The sequence below is a fragment of the Octopus bimaculoides genome, chromosome 12 (assembly GCF_046866305.1).
Source record: "Octopus bimaculoides isolate indiv1 chromosome 12, ASM4686630v1, whole genome shotgun sequence".
In the NCBI taxonomy this organism is placed as follows: Eukaryota; Metazoa; Mollusca; class Cephalopoda; order Octopoda; family Octopodidae; genus Octopus; species Octopus bimaculoides.
The window spans coordinates 45,809,777-45,833,119 of NC_142939.1; the positions used below are offsets into that span (position 1 = coordinate 45,809,777).

General features: G+C 32.6%; 1 protein-coding gene across 2 annotated transcripts in view; it reads right to left on the reverse strand.

Moving 5' to 3' along the window:
- Positions 1-23,343, reverse strand: part of LOC106870937 (uncharacterized) — a 99,329-nt gene that overhangs the window by 49,642 nt on the left and 26,344 nt on the right. Inside the window, exon 2 of one of the 2 annotated variants that reach the window (XM_014917180.3) lies at positions 7,240-7,317. In XM_014917180.3, the coding sequence (XP_014772666.1) occupies positions 7,240-7,241 (2 nt within the window). In that variant the 5' untranslated portion in view covers positions 7,242-7,317. Of the gene's footprint in view, positions 1-7,235; positions 7,318-23,343 lie in introns of both variants that reach the window. The other variant, XM_014917181.3, reaches the window with a different exon arrangement.

The following is a 23,343-nucleotide window of genomic DNA, read 5'->3' on the forward strand; positions in this document are numbered from 1 at the left end:
TGTATTTTAGTGAGTTCTTCGTCTCTGTTGTTTATCTTTCTATGGGATCTGGCTGTTCACTCTCTGTCTGTAAGACCATATAGAAAATCAAGATTTCAACGGAATCCTATTCTGGATCAATATTACATAAGGAGTTTCCTTCCATACGGACTATTCTTATTATTCATTTTTCACTTCGAAGAACGCAGGTTATTAGAAACAGTGGAATGACTTTGCGTATTTAATTTCGAATTTGGAGTCCAGACTGGACAGAGGCTATGAAATCAAATTCTACCAACTTCGCTTTCTGTACTATCAACACAATATTATTCGACAGTACCCAGCTAAAATGTTCTAGAAATGACAATATGATGCATGTTCATTCCAATCCGTTTTTGAATAACGTTCATAGTACACTTAATCCGTTATGAAGATAAGAAAAGTTTCTTCATTTTGTTCCCAAATAGCAGTAAGAGTTGAGTCAAAATATATCGTCGTTATACATTTTGATAACACTGAACAAGTGACTTCTCGTTTTTGTTTAAGGAAAGGCAAAAAGTTCACAACATCCTCTTCACATCATTGTCAGAATCATATCTTTTTTTTTCCTAACTTATTGTTGGATTTTCTGAATTGACTACAATAAGGTTTGTACCAACATATTTTCTCCCGCACAAAATTTTCCTTTATTTTCATGAACAAAAGGAATTTATCCCAATCACATAACATAAAAGGCGCACTCACACATGAACACATATCAACTGCTTCAAACGTTATCAAGAGTACATGTTTAAAAAATGTACTTAGAAAGTAGATTAAAAACGAAATTAAGAAACTTTTATTGCAATTTATTAGAACTTTCAAAACTTGTTACTAAGGTGGGCGAGTAAAGTTTATATAAGTTTGATATTAAATCGCTAAGACAGTCTCAAGAATAGCAAAGATAATTGCTTAATGTATTGCTTCGGAGAAAATAATGCTACAAAACTTCTTATATCAATACAGAATGCAACATATAAATAAACTTGGCAGATTATTCTAGAATATACCGGGATTAAAGGTTAAAACAATTATCTCCACAATTGTATTCACTCATCATATGTTTGATTTTCAACTTTGATATTAAACAAGACTAGTTATTTGAAGTCATCTGCATATGTCATTACATGGTGGACAACTTTTGGTTTCCTTTACCAAATTAGCATTTAGTTTGTGATTATTTAGTGCGCATAAGATATTTCGTTATATTCTACCAAGTGAATTGTTACTTTGATGAATGCGATTCAAACAAGACGGTTCCGTAAACACAGGAAAAACACTCCACTTAAACACTCCCTTTCCTGTTCTTTTATGTACCTGTTCTATTACATACACAAATTCATCCAATGTAAATAATTGTTCGATCATGACAATCCGATGAGAGTTCAGCTTCTGGAAGTTCAGCTTTTATAATATTTATGATTACACTCTTGTGCTCTACATTTACAGTAGTTCCTATCCTTACAGGCCCTACAGTATTTGTCTCTGTGAAAGGTTTTACATAAACGTTTCAATGAATTATATTACACACATGTTAACTGAAGGTGCTGGAAGAAGTGAGGAAATTATAACGCACGCAGGGACAAAAATTGAATTACGGTGATTACAACAGCAGCACGAAGGACAAGAAGTGCATCAGAAGAACCAACATGACTGCTTGGCTGCTGCAAACACTAACCTAAAAACATTAGGCGCAAAATAAACAAACAAAAAACGAATAACTGATAGAATAATAGAAGCATAATAATATATATGCGCGTGAGTGAGTGAGTGTGTGTACATGTGTGTGGAAGAGGTACTGTGTTTTAGAATCGTTGTGAAATGAATACATAAACTTTCAGACAATAAGGCCTAGCCAATACACCTCGTAGTCATCTACGGTGACCGGGTAATTTGGGGTCGCAGACAAAGCTATTCATGAACTCAAGATTGCTCTGCCTGTAGAGGATAAATTAAATTTATTTTAACTGAATATGTTAGTGTTATTTAATTTCTGAACGGTTTTGTTGCCGTTTGTTTATGTAGTTTGATTTTATTTTTCCATCAGTTTCTACTATGATAAACACGCGAGTAAAATTAAGAATACAGAAACGAAAATAGAACTTTGGAAACGTGGAAACCATGAGCGTATTTTCAAGGGAGATAATATGAGAAAGACTTGAACGTCAAGGTAAGATCGTAATATTTCATGTAAAGGAAAGTAAATGTAACAAATAATCCAGAATCCTTCTCCGGTACCGGATCGATCACAAAATCTAATCACCTGGTGCCAGTCACGAGGCCAAACATCGCAGAAACTTCCATTGGAATCCGTCCAGCAGTTCTTGAAATATCTTGTCCACGGACAAAAAGCAAACACGACTGAAAACAATACTTCCGCCTTGGCTCGAGCGGAGGTAATAACTGCCAAACCTATACGTATGTATGTATGTATGTATGTATGTAAGTATGTGTGTGTGTGTGTGTGTGTGTGTGTGTGTGTGTGTGTGTGTGTGTGTGTGTGTGTATACACGCATAAAGATATAAACATACAAAAATATATTTTGACATAAAACCTTATTTAGGAATTCAGAAATTATAATTGCTTCCTGTTATAATTCAAAATGTTCTTTATATTATACGATTGCAATTCCCCCATAGTTCGTTCCGCTTACTTACTTAGTTGCATTTTCCTAGTAATATTTCAAGTGTTTCGCTTGGACATAATTGGCAGTCGGATCTTAAAATTCCCGTTGAGTTCTGGAGGACTTAAATTGCCCCTGTCAACTTTTGAATCGATACCTTTCGATCTATGATCGTATGTGCATTTCGAAACCGATGTTGCATGATTTGTAATTAGAATATGAAAATTCATGTTATAAATATCATATTTTAAATGAAGTTAATGTTGATCCTCTTTTTTTTTTAATTTGCTTAGCAATCTTGTGGTTACTGATGTTGCGTCTTTAATAAGCAGCATCCATTAAGTAGACGCTGATTGAAAATATTCACATCATTATTTATATTTTTAAGATTATATCTTAATAATACTATAATAACAATAAAAATCGTAAAATTAATAATGATAATAAATGCTCTGGTGTAGTAAAAGGCAGTGCCTCTCATGACTTCTCATCTTGATTGGAAGACTTATCATGAACATGATGTGTCCTGGCATATAGGGCCACAGTAATTATTTTGCTCAATACCACAGATTTGTTAGTTACTTGACCATAACCAGTTGAGCATGCCCCTTGATGGCTGACGATATATGTATCTCTGATCATAGATGCTGCAAAACACCTTTTCACGATACACAGCTGATTCTGGCAATTCAGAGACATTGCTAGTGACAATAAACTAGAGGTTCCAAAACATTGGTAAAGTTATATGTGATTACAATACGGAGAAAACAAATTACAGATGTCATGTATTCACATGACTGAAAAAATAACATTACTGTGTAAAGAATAAAACATATCGAGTTGATTCAATAAATTGATTACTTCAAAGAGACACTCTAACTCTCTCTTTTTCTTTCAATCTACTTTCATTCTCTCTCTCTCTCTCTCTCTCTCTCTCTCTTTCTCTCTCTCTCTCTCTCTTGCTTTGTCACAAAACAGAAAAAAAACATGCCGACACCAATAGTATGCATGCCTGAGATGTAGTTAAACAAGCACGGTACTACAGAGGAAAATTCGTTGGAAATAGAAAAGAAGAATAATAGCAAAAAAAAAAAAATATATATATTGTAATAAGGATGTGTTGATAATTGTAACAGGCACAATAAGGATGAAAAACAATAACAGAAATAATATAAGTAGTAGTAGTATTAGTAGTAGTAACAACAACCGCAATAATAATAGTAATAGTAGAAATAATAATAATAGCAACAACAAAAATAATAATAATTCATTCCAGTATAGGCACAAGGCCTGAAATTCGGTGGGAAGAGAACCACTGGATTACAGCGACACCAGTACTGGTACTTATTTTATCGACGCCAAAAGGATAAAAAGAGAAGTAGACCTCGGCAGAATGTGGACCCAGAAGACAACGATGGGCAAAATACCGCTAAGCATTTCGTCCAGCATGCTAATGAAAAGTGCTGGTAGTAGTTTTATCGATAAAATGACGAAAGGCAAATTCGACCCCATTTTCCTTTGATCCCTATGAGCCTGAAGAAATACCTAAAGGTTTCTGTCCGATAATCTTATGATTCTGCTAATTTTCATCCCTGCTATAATCGTTTTTAATTTCAACATAACTTTAACAATTTTGAAAGAAGTGCTTATTCAATATCATCGTCTCGACTACTTGGCTGATACTATATTTTATTCCATTCGGAACGATGAAAGGCAAGGTTGACATCGGCAGGATTTAAGCTCAGTACACTGAGAGGTAGAACAATTACCTCAATGATTTTGCCCGACGCTCTGCTGATTCCGATAACCACTTAATAAGAACAACATCAACAACAACAACGATGGCGATGATAGCGACAACCACAATACTCACATCAACCTCAATAATAATAATAACGACAACAACAACAACAACAACAACAACAACAACAACAACAACAATAATAATGATAATAATAATAATAATGCTCCTTTTATTATATGATCAAATAGTAGAGATATGAAAAGGAGAACAAAAAATGGCCAAGATATTGTATAAATATCAACATATCTTTCTATGCAAAAAGGCAAAGAACAGTAAATACTGAAGAATAACAACAAAACATCTTCCGTGTCAACATAATGCAGAGGCGATATTCTATTATCTATATGGTACACAGCATCTCATGATTCTATAATTTCTCTAACTCCGAATATTTGATGAAGCATATATTATCGCACCATGTATGTTACATGAACAAAGCTGAAGCAATAATAATATCATTCTACTCCCTTTCTGATACTGCAGACTTCCGTTGGATACAGCAGTAGTTACTTGGACGTTGATTTCCATAACAATATTTTGCAAGAAACTATTGAATTATTTTTTTTAGTTTCCATGTCTGAGAAAATTCTGTTGTGTGTTGTTTTAATGGAACAATATTAATTTAGATTAACTGCAACGCAGTGGATTGACAGAAACGTGTGGGCATCCACCAGACGGCTTTGTGATATCGAGTTACGGATTCCTGCGTTCTAATTCCAGATCCTACCAGAGTCAGCTTTACTTTCATTCAGCCTGGGTAGGGTAATATTAAGCAATAATCAAGTTTTAGGAACGATATGCGCGGAAGTTCCTTGATCCCAAGATTTTCACATGTTAAATATTCAAAGAAAATGGCAGCATATACTACATAAAGGCATAGATGGAATAAATATATCTGTTGCAGTATCATGTAGTGATAAGTTTAAACTAGGATCATCATTGACGCGATAACATATCTCGTTAAAATAATTTTTTCTACTCTAGGTACAAGACCCGAAATAATTTGGCGGCGGCAGTCGATTAGATCGACCCCCGAAAGGATGAAAGGCTAAGTCGACCTCGGCAGAATTTGAACTTAGAACGTAGAAACAGACGAAATACAGCGAAGCATTTCGCCCGGCTTGCTAATGATTCTGCCATCTCGCCGCCTTGAAATAATATGTAAGGTGTAATACAAATCGTTTTAAAATGTCTTAAAACACTGAACCCATGTGTATAGATTGGCTGCTCTACTTAGTCGAATTAGCATTACACATTATTGCATATATTATCCATCTATTCAATATTTTATCTATTGGATACGGAGGTGGCTTGCAGTTCAGACCATGCCGTGACCCAGTTAAATACCTTATAAACTATTTAATCCGTCGTATATTACAATTGGTCGTAACTATACCGATAATAGGAAGAACTAAAATTAAGTTGCCGAAATTACGATTTTACAAATTCAATTATATATCTGCTACATACATCCATCCATATATACATGCATGCATGCATGCACGCATACATACATACATACACACATACATACACACATACATACATACATACATACATACCAGCGCGCGCGCGCACACATGTGTGAGCAATCTGCCACATCTAGTTATGTAGGATATTATTGTGTCTATTGGGTATATTAATAATGATATCAGCAATAAATTAGAAATATTAAAATTTTTGTTTCTGTTCAATCAAAGTGGTCATATTGTAATTGATGGAGAGACTTGAAACATTGCAAACCAAAGACAGATATATATATATATATATATATATATATATATATATATATATATATATATATATATATATATATATATATATATATATATATATATATATATATGTATATATATACACACAAATATATATTGATATTGATAGAAAGGAGAACAAAAGAAAGAGATTTCGATATGTAAATAGCGGAATTTATCTGTCAAAATAACTGTCTCATATATATATATATATATATATATATATATATATATATATATATAGAGAGAGAGAGAGAGAGAGAGGGGGGGAAACAGAGACAGAGAGAAAGAGAGAGAAAAGAGTGAGAGTGTGTATGTGTGTTTAAAAGAGGGTAGAAATGTACTGATTTAAATGAAGGATGGAGGATTTCTCTTCATATACACTTATTGAATATTTGTATTTTCATTTTTACTAGCTTTTCATTTATTCTTTTATTTTACTTCTGCTACAAATTGTGAAAATTAGCGTCGCTGTATTCTGTTTCCAAAAAGCTTGTTCCTGTGTCACTGCATTTCTGATATCATAAATGGCTAGGTTGTGTCTGTGTGACCAATTCTTCCTTCATAGATCGTCATTTTTCTTCACTGTTTACGTCCTTCACTTATAAATATTAAACTATTTAAAGGTCAAATATGTAGACATGCATAAAGACGAACGATGGGCTTCAAGTGTTTTCACCAACCATATCTTACTCAAAGGTATTGATTAATTTGAGATTGTGGTATAAAACCAACGATGCAGTACTGTGAAAGGACTCTAGAATAACGTGATTGAGAAGCAAACATCTCAATCCTCTCTTGTTTCGATAGGAAGGTTAGCGATTCGTATCCTAAATAGGTACTATAATGTAAAAACATTCTTATAAGGGGTGCCAAATCAGTGTAACAGAATTTAATAACATTGGAAATCACAGTAGTTTTTTCACATTATTTATTTTTCATATTTAACTAGAAATTAGTATTGATTGGAGTCATAGGCATGCAAACAAAGTATTATCATTAAAAATATTTGATTAAAGAGAAAAAATAACTTACGTACATGTAGATATGTCCTATGAGGTGTAGATTCCTACTGTGTAGAGAAGATAAGTCTTTTGGGACAATTTTCTATTCGGTTCTGAAAATGAAGTTTAGGAGTAAGATTAAACAGTGAAAAGTTCACTTTTAATATTTACGAAGACACAGCAATTTCAAATTTCGGTTTCGGCTGAAGTATATGCATACACACACACATTTAGACGTTAAATGAGACAAGTTAAAAAACAACATATATTTCTCTTTTTCTTGTGTGGTATATTACTTTTAAATCATAGCATACAATATGTATAGGGGAAAACTGGCAACGATGTTAACAAAGTCGTACAGACAAAGCGGTTCCTTTAAATTTCATATAAATTTTTGACTTCATTTCAGCCGACATGAGATATCGAGGTTGACTACATTCTTGTTCATGCTTAGATATGCAATTAACAATAAAATAATATTTTAAAAATATAATCCATACATAAAATCTGGAGTATCTGAAAGGCCCGAATTTGGCATGTCTAGTTAAAGGTATTAATACACATGCATATACGCAAGCACACGCACACATATTGACACATGCACAGATATATGTATGTGTGTTATATGTGTAAACAAGCACATACGCACACATATATATAAATATACGTATAAATAGACATACTCATACTTATATACAGCGTATAGTCGCTCATACACATCTATATATGCATTTCTAGAAACACATGCCTAATGACAGAATATTTACCATTAACGTGTTGAAACCTAGAAATATGGCAAGTGGTAATAACATCAGAAGTCAAACAAACCTTACCAACAGGTTTCTGATTTGTTCTAAAGGTAAATTTTATAGATCTAATGTTGCTTGTTCATTCTCGAGCCATACCTAGCTCATAAGGGCCGGTTTCCCAGTTTAATTGGCGTATAGGTTCCCCACCTGGACGGGACGCCGGTCCGTCGCAGGTGAGCTGCTAGATGCAGGAGGAAAGAGTAAGAGAAAGTTGTAGCGAAAGAGTTAGCAGAAGTTCGCCATTACCTTCTGACGGAGCCTCATGGAGCTTAGGTATTTTCGCTCATAAACACACGCATCGCCCGGTCTGAGATTCGAACACGCAATCCTTCGACCGCGAGTCCACTGTTCTAGCCACAAGGCCATGTGTATCCATAGAACTAACCTAGGAGTAGTTAATTCTACTAAGAAATACGCGAAGCTGGTAGCTAATTCGAACTGAAAACTTTCTATCTGCAGTTTTACCTTATTGAAACATGAGTTTTATTTTACACAATTTCCTCTCTATTTCCTCTATATTTACATAACCCAGAACTACAGTTGTTTCTAGTTGTTATTCCATCTCTAAATATGTGGATTTTTCGGGGAGAGTTAAGTTGATCACATTTTAAGGGTTTCACAAACTGCTCTATAACAATAACCCCATACCATTTTTCTCTAGATATACAGGAATCCTTCGCCATATTGCTGTTCACCTATCGCTCACTGGGTACATCGCGGTTCACCTATCGCGCACTCAGTACATCGCAGATTTTTCTGGCTAATATATGTAAATTTATGTAGCAAACTCATCATATATCGTGGGTTTCTGCGGCCGATAGAGGTTTATGTTTTTTTAGATTTTAATTATTTCTGTAGTAAAATAAGCATTTTCACGCCTAAAAATTTATAAACTAAAAATCAACTATATAACATATTAATTAAATATATTAAAGGAAAATACGTAATGTACCGTAGATGAGTAAACAAAGAATCGCATATACTGTATGGAAAACGAAACCCAGGAGGCGAGTGTATGGCATTGTTTAGCATTTATAATAAAAATATATATATATACAAATTATAAAAATGATAAAAAATATATACAGTACAGTACTGTTTCTACTTGGATTTTCACCTATCACGGGAGATTTTGGGATGTAACGCCCGCGATAGTATAGGAATTACTGTATATGTATTCTATCTTGATTCATATAATTGTGCGGATCTTTAGAATGATATCGTGTTACATAACAGACAAAAATTCACTGTTTATTCTATATTTTTCTGAAAAATAATAGAACCACCCGATGTGCTAATCAAAATGTGGACACTAATTAAAATTAGTGATATTGATGTTCACGAAGGTCTACTATCTAATTTATAATCACTAAACATTCAGAAAAATGTTAAAACGTTTTTGCGCATCGGCTTCCACTCTGTTTAAAATTCAGCAAGTTCAGATAATTTGACCCTTCGTTATTTTAGATCGAAATTCCTCAATCAAATATTAAATTTACTTTTCCATCCACGGAATATCACAATGTATTTTACTGACTCAAATCTGTTTCATCCAATTTAACAATATTAATTTCGAATTTCCACTATATATTTCGTAACACTATAAGCCTCTCATATTTGTTGTTGGAGGGAAGAAAATTATACATTTCATAAATTCCGCTACATTGCATATAGAGATAAGAACTGTTCATGTAGAAACTACGATTTTGATAGTAAATCAAAATATCTACGAAAAACTATTACATATAACCATTACACATTAAACATTGTCCTTTTAAAGAAGTTTATTTTCATAACCACTTTCTAAATATAAGTGGAATAAATTTTCTCATTTCGTGATAGTACTACATTCGCACTAAAACTGCTAACGTCGTCTAGTTCCATTTCATTATCATATCTCTCATCGAAATGGTGATACTGATATAACGCCTTATTATTATTTTTTTATTGTGCTCGTATAATATTACTTTGGTATATGCAGAATTCTTCATTCCTCGCAATAGATTTAATTGCTGATATTTGATGTATTAGTGACGTCAGAAGTAAGGTAATAGTTTTCCATTCTCTAGTGAACTTAATTTTCTGGAACAGAATAAAAATTGTATTAGATCATCCATTTCTTGGATATTAGGATATTCAATTAAATTGTTCGATTACATGAGAAAATTGAAATAACGACATACAATTGTTTCTAATAGACACAACTGAGCATACAGTTATTCATATAAACAAATACGAATATATATATATATATATATATATATATACATATATTACATATGTATGAATGTGTGTATGTATATACGTATGCATGTATATATATATATATATATATATATATATATATATATATATATAATGCAAAATAATGAAGTCATGCCTATCATAATGATATTGTTGTCATTGCAACGCATTATGCGCAATAGATAAAAAAGGCATTTCTTCTCTTATACTAAATTTTTCTAAGTTCAGACATTTCAAAATTTAGAGAAAATTATGAAATCCACCTTTTATACATGGTCAGGGCACTCTATGTCGCCTACTAGATGAGGAGAGGACCTGGCCAGTTGGGGTAGAATATCTAGAAGGAAGGAAATGGAACACAGAAATAAATAGAGAGAGAGAGAGAGAGAGAGAAAGAGAGAGAGAGAGAGAGAGAGAGAGAGAGAGAGAGAGAGAGGACAGGAAAGGGTGAGGTGGAGGGAGAAATAGGAAATGGACGAAAAAGGGTTAGTAGTGTAGATGAGGTGACAGAAAAGAAGAGTAGGTTTACATCACACACCTCGTGTGGCGATTCTGCCCATAAGACAGAAACAAATAATACAATGTGGCTGTAGGTCATAACACCCGGGCAACGCCGGAATGTATTGCAAGTGTGTGTGTGTGTGTGTGTGTGTGTGTGTGTGTGTGTGTGTGTGTGTGTGTGTGTGTGTGTGTGTGTATTCTTTTACTCTTTTCTTTTACTTGTTTCAGTCATTTGACTGCGGCCATGCTGGAGCACCGCCTTTAGTCGAATCAAATCGACCCCAGGACTTATTCTTTGTAAGCCTAGTACTTATTCTATCGGTCTCTTTTTGCCGAACCGCTAAGTCACGGAGACCTAAGCACACCAGCATCGGTTGTCAAGCGATGTTGGGGGGACAAACACAGATACACAACATATACACACATACACATATATATATACATATATACGACGGGCTTCTTTCAGTTTCCGTCTACCAAATCCACTCACAAGGCTTTGGTCGGCCCGAGGCTATAGTAGAAGACACTTGCCCAAGGTGCCACGCAGTGGGACTGAACCCGGAACCATGTGGTTGGTATGCAAGCTACTTACCACACAGCCACTCCTACGTCTATATATATATATATATATATATATATATATATATATATATTTCCATATATATCGATAGACAGAAAATAGATAGATAGGTAGATAGATAGAATGATAGATAGATAGATAGATAGATAGATAGATAGATAGATAGATAGATAGATAGATAGATAGATAAGATTTATAAAACTCTTTATCCCTTTTCCAGTTTGTCAGATATCCAAAATATATTTTATCACCAATATTGTATTTCTAACTTAGAAGATTAGGAAACTATTTTCTGTCTCGTGATTTCTTTCATATTCAAAGACTTTATTCCCGAAGTATCAGCCCCTGTTTTCAGTTCCAAAATACTGACAAAATAATGGCGAGTAATGTTAGAAATATCCTCCAACTTATAAGCTACTTCTAAGCAGTTGCATAAAGAATCCTTTTCTAAAGCAAAAATATTAATATACGCTTTTTTTTTTATGTATTTAGTTATTTATGTCTTGTATATCTCAGATTTATATTTTTAATGCTGTGTAAAAGGCGATAAGATTGAATTCATACATTATGTTATGCAATACGTATGCAGCTTTTTATGCTTTTCTTAATTCGCAATGTGTTCCTTGTCATGTCTTCCATTTGTTTAGATCATAAGTGTATTTGGTGTTTAAAGCCACAACAAATTCTGTAATATAAAAAGAAAAAACTATTTTGAGCATATTCTACTGAGTTATTTGTGGACAGTATGGAGTAAACGGATCGACAGTTCGGTTGTATCGCTTCTGTATATGTCAGAGAAGGTTTGACCATTAACAGTATTCAGAGCAAGAAGTAGACAATGTAGTTTGCAATATTGCTAAAATATCATGTCAATGACAGAGCTTTAAATGAACGACCACACTACAGTGCTTAAAACGAAATGTGAGAAAAGCTACTCTCCCCATGTAGTTCAAACCTTGTTCGACTATAGTTTCAGGAATAGATACATCTGCTGAATGCGCTCGTGAAACGCTGATGTGAGAGTATATGACAAGTTAAATTGAAGGCAAATATTCGTGTCATAAATTTTATTTAAAATATCAATGAATGCATTTACTGATTTACTTAAAAATGGCTGTTTACGATGTGTGGTAAACTACAGCTATCCAATAGTCGCTTCAATGTATGTTGTATAGTATTGTAATTCAGTTTTTAATGCAATCTGACATGCCCATATGGCTATCAAGAGAAAAAAGGGTAGCGACCAATTAATAAGTATTTTCAAATTAACGCACACTAAAATTAAGATTACACATTGCACAGATCAAAACAACTCCTCAGTTGTAGATCACCAACACCGAGACAATATGCCTCATCAATATCAAACTTGTTTAAAGTAAGGAAAACTTTGATTTATTGTGTACCAGTGATGTTAAAACAAAGAGCAATCAATATATTAAATCAATGAGGTGGGATTTTAATGTTTTTATATTTTCACACGTTTGAATATTTATAAGTAATCATGTTAAATGCAAACTTCAGAATAAAAGTGACACTGTAGATATTCATAACATGGTGTAAGAATTTCTTCTAATATCTGAATATACAAATATGGGTATCAGATAAAGCAACCGATATATTTTCATGAATATGTACGTGTAATATATGAAGGAAAGTATTATAGAAGATATAACAGAAATCAATCTCATCTTACATATTCTAAGGTAGACAATAGCGTAATAATAATGAAATATAATATATAATTTGGTCTGCATCTATTTTGTGCAAATGTTAAAATTATTGAAATAACAGCAAGACATTATAACTATATGTAATTTATTAAATTTAATTTATTAGACTCTAACTTTCTTGATGCACTGGTGAAATGTCAGTAGGTTTATGAATCATTTCGTTGTTCACTCTTTTATAATACAAAGCCATATATTTATATAGTTGCTCAAACACGCCTATATACGTGCACAAAAGCGAACAATATTTAAGTATGAAACGACTTTAAAAGCAACGAATATAATGAATGATGAAAATATATATTGTTACATTATACACCAAGTTTGAAAGACCATAAAGCTACCACAGGGACTTATTAAATATAAAGAATTAAGACGTAGAACAACGAAGATATTATTACTGCCAATGATATACGCAGTAATGTTACGTGGCGTGGAAGCGAACACTAGACAACTAACAAACCACATTTGAGATGTGGCCTTGGAGACGATTGTTGAGATTATCATTGATTAAACGACGAACAATATTGAAACAAAAGGAAACTGAGAATACTTTGAGGCCATTCTTATACCAAACATTAACATTTCATGGTCAAATTCTGGAGGTGAATGATATCGGAAAAAGAGCAGCGTCAGTAAAGTTCAAGATTCAAGAGGTAACTGACAACCACAATCGATATTTAGAGTAAACAACGGTAATGAGAGTACATCGCTCCGCTCGGTGGGTATTAGAGGAACGTGCATATTCATGATCTCGTCAGAGGTGGAAAACGGTTTGAGGGCTCATAAGACATGAATTTATGTTACTTTACTACGGTTGTTGGACACAAATTCGAGCAAGCTTGATTTGATGATGATAGGGACGAAAATGATTATGATCTTTGATGATATAAGTACAAACATATACATGTTTAAATATACATACATATATACATACAAACGCACGTACACAAATACATATAGATATTTATATCTAACTAGAACGTTATACTGACTCTGTTAGTTCGAATGTGTGAGTGTAAGTGGACATCACATCGCATCTGTAAATAAAATTCTGGATGGTTGATCTGACAATCATAATGCCAAGACACTATTTCAGCGATAAGGGTAAGCGAAGACAGCTATTTTAAATTGTGAACCCATCAGCGAACAATTCACGGCTAATAAAGCTAATGGCAAAATGGCGATTTTCTATGTGGAAATAATCCATTGTGATTTGTTAGAAATGGTAGAACACATTGGAAACGCATAACTTATCAGCAGAAATATCGTAAATTCGCAGATTTGTTTGAATTATATCAACTCCCATGAGGTTCATCAGGAAGTTGTGCAGGTTATAGAATTGCTATAACGCTGTTCGTATTAATTCAGACAATATATCGAGAGGAAATAAACCAAACTATACAGGATATATTAAATTTCCGTACGAAAACTGCAATAGAAATGCAAAAATAACAATGATAAGTACATTTAAGAGCAAATGGATGAAATAGCATCAGGATTAATAAATCAGTCACTACAAACATGGAAGACAAGTAAGAGTATTTCTAAAAGAGTTAGAGAATCAGAAGATATAAAGAGGAAGAGAAAGAGAGGAACAATGAAACCGAGACAAGGTGATGGACAAGAGCAAAGTAGAAATATCTCAGGGGAACGTAGTCCACAACAAAAAGAAAGTGCACACACTTTTACATTGTAATTACCATAATTACAAATAACACATTCAAACCCATGCATGTGTGTGTGTGTGTGTGTGTGTGTGTGTGTGTGTGTGTGTGTGTGTGTGTGTGTGTATGTTCATTTAAAATTGTATTATCAACATTAATGATGTAATATATAGAGAACGAGAAAGCATAAAGCATATTTTGAAGACGTTCGTTGAAGTAAAAAAAATCACTTCATACTTTTCACATCAGCCCCTTTAAGAATAGTTTGTCGCCAAGATTCGAATACTTATTTTAATTAAAATAAATATGCAAGTAGTAGTAGTAGTAGTAGTAGTAGTAGTAGTAGTAGTAGTAGTAGTAGTTCAAATATGTGTACAAAAACTGTAATAGGCTAAGGAGATAATCAAAAGAAACGATGTAATTTGAATGAATTCAAATGATCAATATTGGAATGTTTCTGTTCAATGTAATTGAATTAAAAATATATTTTATCCAATTGAAACAGTTATTGCTAGTTCTGCTATATAACGTTTCGCATAGATTGAAGAGAGTTAAATGTTTCAGTACGCTTGGGAGACGTCAGTTCCATTCTTGGACAAGGAGTCAACAAATAAGCGGACTGAGGCTCAGGCATCATATTCCTGGCATGTATGAGAGAATGCGTTCAACTGTATATTTTGGATAAAAGCTGCGGTTCGAAATTTTCTCTAACAAGCACCGAAAGGAGACGGGAAATTGGAATGGTCTAAACTTAGAGCCTATAATAATTAAGAGCCGAGTATAATCTCCAGTTTATCACTGAATAATAAAAATTCAGGGATATTTTTAACATGTTTTGTTTTAGAGGTAGGTATATTCTAAAGACACCACTTCTCTTGAAACTGGGACACTAATAAAAGAATTCATTATACCAAGTTTGACGATTCAATGGATCAAATTCCACTTTTCTCAAACTTTATTTAATCTTCTCTTTGTAATTCAACAATTAACTCATGAAACACTATGGGGCCGTTAATCAGCTGACTCTATATAGTATTTTAGTGATTCTAATATTTTCCACGCAATTGACTTTTGTTATCTAACCCGATTCTCTAGAATGTTTCGCTTCATGGCGACATCTTTTGCCTACTCCACATGTCTTGATTTTTTTAAGCAGGTCACTGGTCATGAAGAGAAATCTACTCAAAGAATTTAAATCGATTAAATTAGTACTGAATCGCTCTTTATCTTTTTATTTATTTATTTTTTGCTAATTGTGTATCCCAGGATACAAAGTAGCAAAAATTAAAAGACGTATTCTAAGGAAAGTAAGAAGGTAAGAAACAGTTATTTCAGAAGATTTCTTATAACAGAGCAGACCATATTACATATTAAGTTACCATTGATAACATTTGCGTAATAATATCAGACATAAAGGAACCACAGGAAGAGACTAGCCATCACAACGTGACGCATCAAACCATCCGCTGTCATCTACATTTTTGAGTGGGTCAACTTCAATGTTGTCTGCATCCATTTCTCTGGTGGAGTTGACCCTATAATGCAATTAACTGTCCGTTGGAAACATTCTGAATAGCATGCTATTGCTATCAGATGCACTGAAGTTTACTTTTCATCTTCCCCTCTCTTACCAACAAACACAAGCAAGTACATAAATACACTTCTACATATGCATACACACACATGCAAGTATATAAGTCTAGCTAAAAATCAGTGTATTCGTTTTTACAACTTCATTAATATGCCAAAATAAATCTTTTTTTATTTCGATCGGAAAGCTTGGAACATACTTAAACATAAATCATATGATGGACATTTAATATGTACACTGGATTGAGGACATTAAGACATAACTATATAGTCAGGTATTAAATTGAAGGCAGGAAATTATATGTCGTTTCAGAATTTAAATGTTCCTTGTAGAAATTATTCATTTTATGATTTTTTTTATGTTGTAGATTTTGTTTTGTTTTCACATTACTTAATGTCAAGAAAACCCAGCTTACAATCGTCTGGAAGTGCTCACATTATCCGGCACATATCAAGTGATATTTAAAATTCAGATGAATTCCCTTGCTTCCGTTTCTATCATATGTCATTGTTGCAGTAATTTATTTCTTGGATGTTGAAAACAGCTCAAGTAAATATTGATTTGCTTTCATTTAGCTGAAATGTACTTTTAGTAAGAAAAAGAAGAAAAAAAAACAAAAAAAAAAACGTTTATATTCGTTTCATTTGACTAGAATATAAGTTCAACTTATATTATTGCCCCCGAGTTATTAGCCTAGAAATTGATTCAGCTGGGTCTTGAAACTGGATCAGTAATTATTGTGTAAAGAGAGTATCAGTTTATCAATGTAATTTGGTTAGTCAACATTTGTGTAAATATTCCGCTTTCTGCCAACTCAATATGTTAACAAATACATATTAAGTATTTACAAAGGGGTTTCGCGTACCAGGTGCGATAGAGTCGATTACAATATCTGTATATATAAAAGGCAGGATGTGTGTGTGGGTGAGTGTGTGTGTGTACGGGAATGCAATTTATGCACATCCACAAATTAGCACGCATGTCGCTTAAATTTTAGGAGGACATTCGTCACAACCCTAACTGTATTTTCGTCAAATTATTTTCCCCCTAGGCACCAGCGAATAGCGGTAAAAATAATTTTGAACCATAACGTCTAACAATTTTCAAGTCGGAGAAATACACCGTCATTTGCAAACAGGAGTTCAGTCTCCTTCTAGCAAGAGCGTACAAAGAACATATATATATATAACTTCAAATACATTTCCACATAGGAATCTACATATAGAAATCTATCCCTCTCTCTCTTTATCTAACAATGAATCTATCCATTTATGTATATGTGTGAGCGTGTGTGCATGTATGGATACATATATACATACATACATGTATATATATGTATATACATGTATATATATGTATACGCATGTGTATATATGTATATGCATGTATAAATATATATATATATATATATATATATATATATATATATATATATATATATATATATATATATATATATAATATATATATATATATATATATATATATATATATATATATATATATATGTATGTATGTATGCATGCACACACATGCACGTAAACATAAATTTCTAGTTGGCTATGAAGTATAGGATCATATTGTGTTTTTTTAGTAATAGAGAGATTGCTGTTTTCTACATACATACATACATACATACATATATATATTGCTTTTGATTTTTACATTACAAATATCTATGGAAAACGGAATAGTTCTTAGAAATCATAACATAATATCTATTTATGTTTTTATTGCGTTTGAAAAGCAAAGAAAGTCCAAATGTAGCACAGTTTCCACATAATCGTGTACTTCAAGAGTTATGTTGTATCTAAACATGTTTTGAAAACTAACGGTATATTTAGAACTCCTGGGATTACCTATTTGTTTAAGACATAACGGAAATATAACAGATGTTTAAGGACATAGTTGCTACAGAATAAAGTTGGGTTTTAAAATTTATGCTTTTTAGAACATTCATATTGCATCAGAATTAATATCATTGTTACTAAGCTGTGAATATATAGGTAATTGTTGAGTGAGTATGTCTCTCTCTCTCTCTCTCTCTCTCTTTCTTTCTCTTTCTATCATTTTGTGTGCGAGTACACGTATACATATATACAGGGACATACAAATGTGTATGCGCGTATGTATATACAAACTATAGTCATGATATAAATGTAGAATAATTTACACTTTACATGCATTAGTAAGGCTTATACATACATTCACACATACACACACACATGCATGCATACGTACATACATATGCACAATCATACATACATGCATACATACAGACAGACAGACTTACAAAAGGACAGCCAGCCAGAGAGTTATATATATATATATATATATATATATATATATATATATATATATATATATATATATATATATATATATATATACACATACACATATATATATATACTATTCAGAAAATCTTCTGTTTAATATTCCAGTTGCTTCGTTGCTTATCAAATATTATTAATCATTCTACAATCTATTTAACGAGATATTATTTTCCAATTTGCCGTTCAGTATTAAGGTTACAGTTCAGTTTTAAAGTGTTTTCCAATAACGCTTTTCGAGATTTTTCGTAGAACGTTAAATATTTTACGATATCTCGTTTACTTAACACATCTAAGTATATATTCCGCTGTATGTATAAGCTTACAATTGGTACTCTGTATCTATAGAGCAGTGTATACTCTTTTAATCATGGCTCATGGTTTACAGATATTTAATATTTGTATCTTGAAATAATAACGTGGATCCAGGCATTAATTGACTATATATGCATTATTCTCAGAGTTCGAAACTACGATACTTGAAATATGACAAATGAGAATAGTTGTTGATAGATGAAACTTATGTTCGATTTTAATACGAAGCTCAAGTTTTCTCCATATAACATTTATCTGTCGTATGTTGTTTCTTCCGAGGGATTTCAAATGAAGATTAATAGCCAATAATTATACTGGTGACACATCTGCTCTCCATCTCAGTGGGACCTATTTAGAGCCAATTAAGCTTGCCTAGTAAGAATAGTACCTCAGCAAAGAATGTCACACATATTCACTAAAATTATATGAAACTCAATGTTTTGCTTGATTGCTTGGCGTCCTGTAAGATTGCTTACTAATTCTTTGTGACATTTATTTATGTCTCTACGGATTGAGTTCAAATTCTGCTGAGTTTTCCTCCACCTGATATTATTGAGTCGGTAAAATATATACCATCCCTGGAGGTGATATAATCTACTATATACTATCGAAATTTCATTACAGTGTGCGTTTGTTATCAATCGATATTATTGACATTGGTGTGATTGATTATTTTCCTGTAACTAAATACGATGCCATCTCAGATTAAATACAACTAATTTCAAATGCATTGCAGCTATTCTACAGAATTAATATCCAAACACATGTCATAGAATAAACTTTGAAAATGTTTATTATTCATTGACAAGCATATTTAAGGTTTCAGAGCTGCAAATACGGATACAATGACCAAGTACTTAAGCAGTAATAAAACAAGGACACCTAAACCGTTTCTTTGTTTTGGCTAATGAATAAAGCAAGTTTATATAGGTAGAGAGGAACGATAATTAATTACCGTTTATGAATGTTAATAATTTCAACAGCTAACGATTAAAAAAAAAAATAAAACGCAATACCAACGGTAGTTGAACTAGTAATGTAGAGCACTGAACTTGATAACAGAAAACTATAAGAATTCACACAATATTCTTCATTTTAATCTTGATTAAATTTTAATTGTCTATTTAATCAAGTATTATTTAGGTTTCTCTAAATGAAATCTCCAGATTATTTTGTCAAAGTAAAATGACAAAAATCTGAACTGTGCCACGGAATGTGTTTGATGATAAAGTTTCTGTTTTTGACATCTAAATTCTAAAACCATAATCTGAAGAAATTCAAGAACACTTGGCTGTAAAGAAGTTTCAGTTAAGAACACTTCTGCTTCCAAAATTCAATTATCTCGATTCGAAAAGGTTGCTGACACATCAAGAGAATTATGATAAAGTAAAACATAGTAAAGTTAATGTGAAACAGTCAGGTTGGCTCTCCAACAAAAGATACATATCTCCAGAAGGCAGAGTAATGTATGCATACAAGCATACATGCATACATGAATACATACATACATACATACATACATATAAAGATATAAATACCGATGTAGGTATATATAATTACACATACACACACACATATATATATATATATATATATATATATATATATATATATATATGTGTGTGCATATATATATATAGATATACATATATATACATATATATTTGTAAGTATGTTATATATATATATATATATATATATATATATATATATATATATATATATATATATATATAAAGTTTAATTTCTGATATTGACGCAAATGTAGTTTTTTGTAGCAGAAAAGTATTTATTGGCACCAAGAATATGTCAAACTGATTCCAGAGGCGAGAGGAATGAAAACTAAATATTAATTGATAATTTTGACATGATGCCGTAAGATTATAGTTTTGGAATACAAAAACTAATCTCTGTAAACTTTGCAGTGATGAATTGCAGTCAGCCCTAAGGAGTTTTAAATTGGAAAAATGAAAACATTTAGGCCATTCATTCTGAGCGGTGCACTGACAAAATCGTGAAGCGTCGAACAAAATGTTTTAGTGTATTTAGTTATATTTCCCACCAAAATCGTCTTCGAGATTATATGGCTGATTTGCGTAAGGTTGCAGTTCGGTACTTGAAGAGGCAAGCCACACTAGCAGCCTTGCTCAGGGGTGTCGGTTCCGACCTCCTGCCTGTATACGAATTCGGATGCAATTTCGAGGAGAACGATTAATCAAAATATTTTAAAACATCGTCTTGAGGTGAAGATTCTCCTAGCTCCGGCTGAATCGAAGACATACACATCACCTTTGCTATATATAGCAAAATGACTATCTGCTTTGTCTTAACTGTTCATCTTAAACCAGATTAATGTCTCTCCTCTATTGCATGTTGAAGGAATGTATTTCACTGACCACGAAGTCCAACTACTGCCTAAACCATTAAGAGAAAGATAGAGTGTACTGTGGCCAATAATCCGCACACACGCTCCAGCTTCAAAATATATCAAAAATGTATTTCAGAGATTCCTGAACATTGAGCAAGTAAATTTGACGTTTGTCAGTGCATTTTGTTACTTCTTGTTTATCAGACATTCCTGGAAGACTGTGTCAAGCAAAGATAAACAGATGTTACTAGATAATTAGAAAGGCCTTAAGCAGTCACATGTTTTTTTGTTTTTTTTTTGCAATGAAGCAATACAGTCGGTGGGATTTTCATGTTAACATGTAATTATTGAATAAGAGTCATGAATAGCTTCGTTTTTCTCAGGAAAAATCTGGGCATGGATGAGAACTGTGGCTGGTATAATCCGAAAAAATATTCAGTGGAGAAATATGGATATTTTACGGAAATACCTGGGGTGGAATCGTTAAAGTGGGGGATACTGAAGGTACACGAATTAATATAATTTAGCGCTTCTGTTTTTTTGTCGCTTTTCAAGACGAAAGCAGGAAAAGGGCGAAATGAAACTGAATGAATTAAAAGAGGCTACTAGTTAAAAGATGTAACATACTGATTAGTAAGTAGTGGTAACGAAAATGATTTGAGACATTGAAGAATGATCTGTAGCAAGAGTAAGGGAGAAATGAGTGAAAGGAGGAAAATGTAATTTTGTATGAAATGAAATGAATCTCTGTGCATACGAGAGACTTCAAAGAATGTGATGCAGTTAAATGAACTAGCTGAATTTGCGCGCGCGCGCGTACATATACATCAACAGAGACAGATTCAGACACACAGATACACACAAATACAATAATGCATATATATTTAAATATATACATATATGTATATTGATATTCATGCATATCACTCTAGGTACATGCATTGTTCTCAAAATGACACCCAGACACTCTGAAATGTCTTGATCCTTACCTGTAACTTCCAATAAATGTGTTGAGTGCCCTTCTTTCGTTTGTCTACTCACTCGTATGTATATATATATATATATATATATATATATATATATATATATATATATATATATATATATATATATATATATATATGTATGTGTGTGTGTGTGTGTCTGATGAACTCGTTTTTGAGAGTAAAATCAAGTTCCCAAGCTGTGTGTGGATACATATCGCAATTCTGAATGGTAAATGTTATGGATAATTTACGATAGTGATATCAGTTTAGATTATCACAAACTCGAATATTCAGAATCATAGAAAACAATAGAACAATACTGAAACATTAATTTACTGCTCAACGATTGGAAAATGAAGTATTATTTTACATTTTATGTTTGTTATTGCGCTTCATTCCATTTATCAAGATAACAATATAATGAAAGGGGAGAACATTGGTGTCCAAAATCTCATGAGTTAATGATATATTAATACTAATGTATATCATTTACAGACTAAGCAGCGTTAAATGAATTACTTCTCAAATTATTTTTAATGTGCATTATCTCTAATACAATGTGAAGTATTTCTAATACAAAATGAAATCGACTGCCCCCCCCCCCCCCCCCCAAATTTCAGCTTTGTGCCTAGAGTAGAAAAGATTATGTGTAACGAAGAAGAAACTATATTTAAGAACTACGAAGGATTACAATAAATTAAGTGAAAATATTTCGTTAATGTTTTTATACGCCAATGCTATTCGCGTCTAATTTTAATTCAGGTGTGTGCCCTGAATATTTCATCACACTTCTGTTTGTTGGTAATTAATCCGTTTGGCATGATCCTAGCAAAGTAACATTTGAAGGCAGCAACGTTTTACAGGTTAATTTTTATAGTTCATCCCTTTTTGACATCTGTTGCTACTGCAGAGATAATGTAATTAACAACAATTTGGGGGGCTTCTTCAACCAAATTAAAAGATTCCTGTATTAAGTGTGTCCCTGCTGATGAAATATGAAGGATTATGAGGAAACATT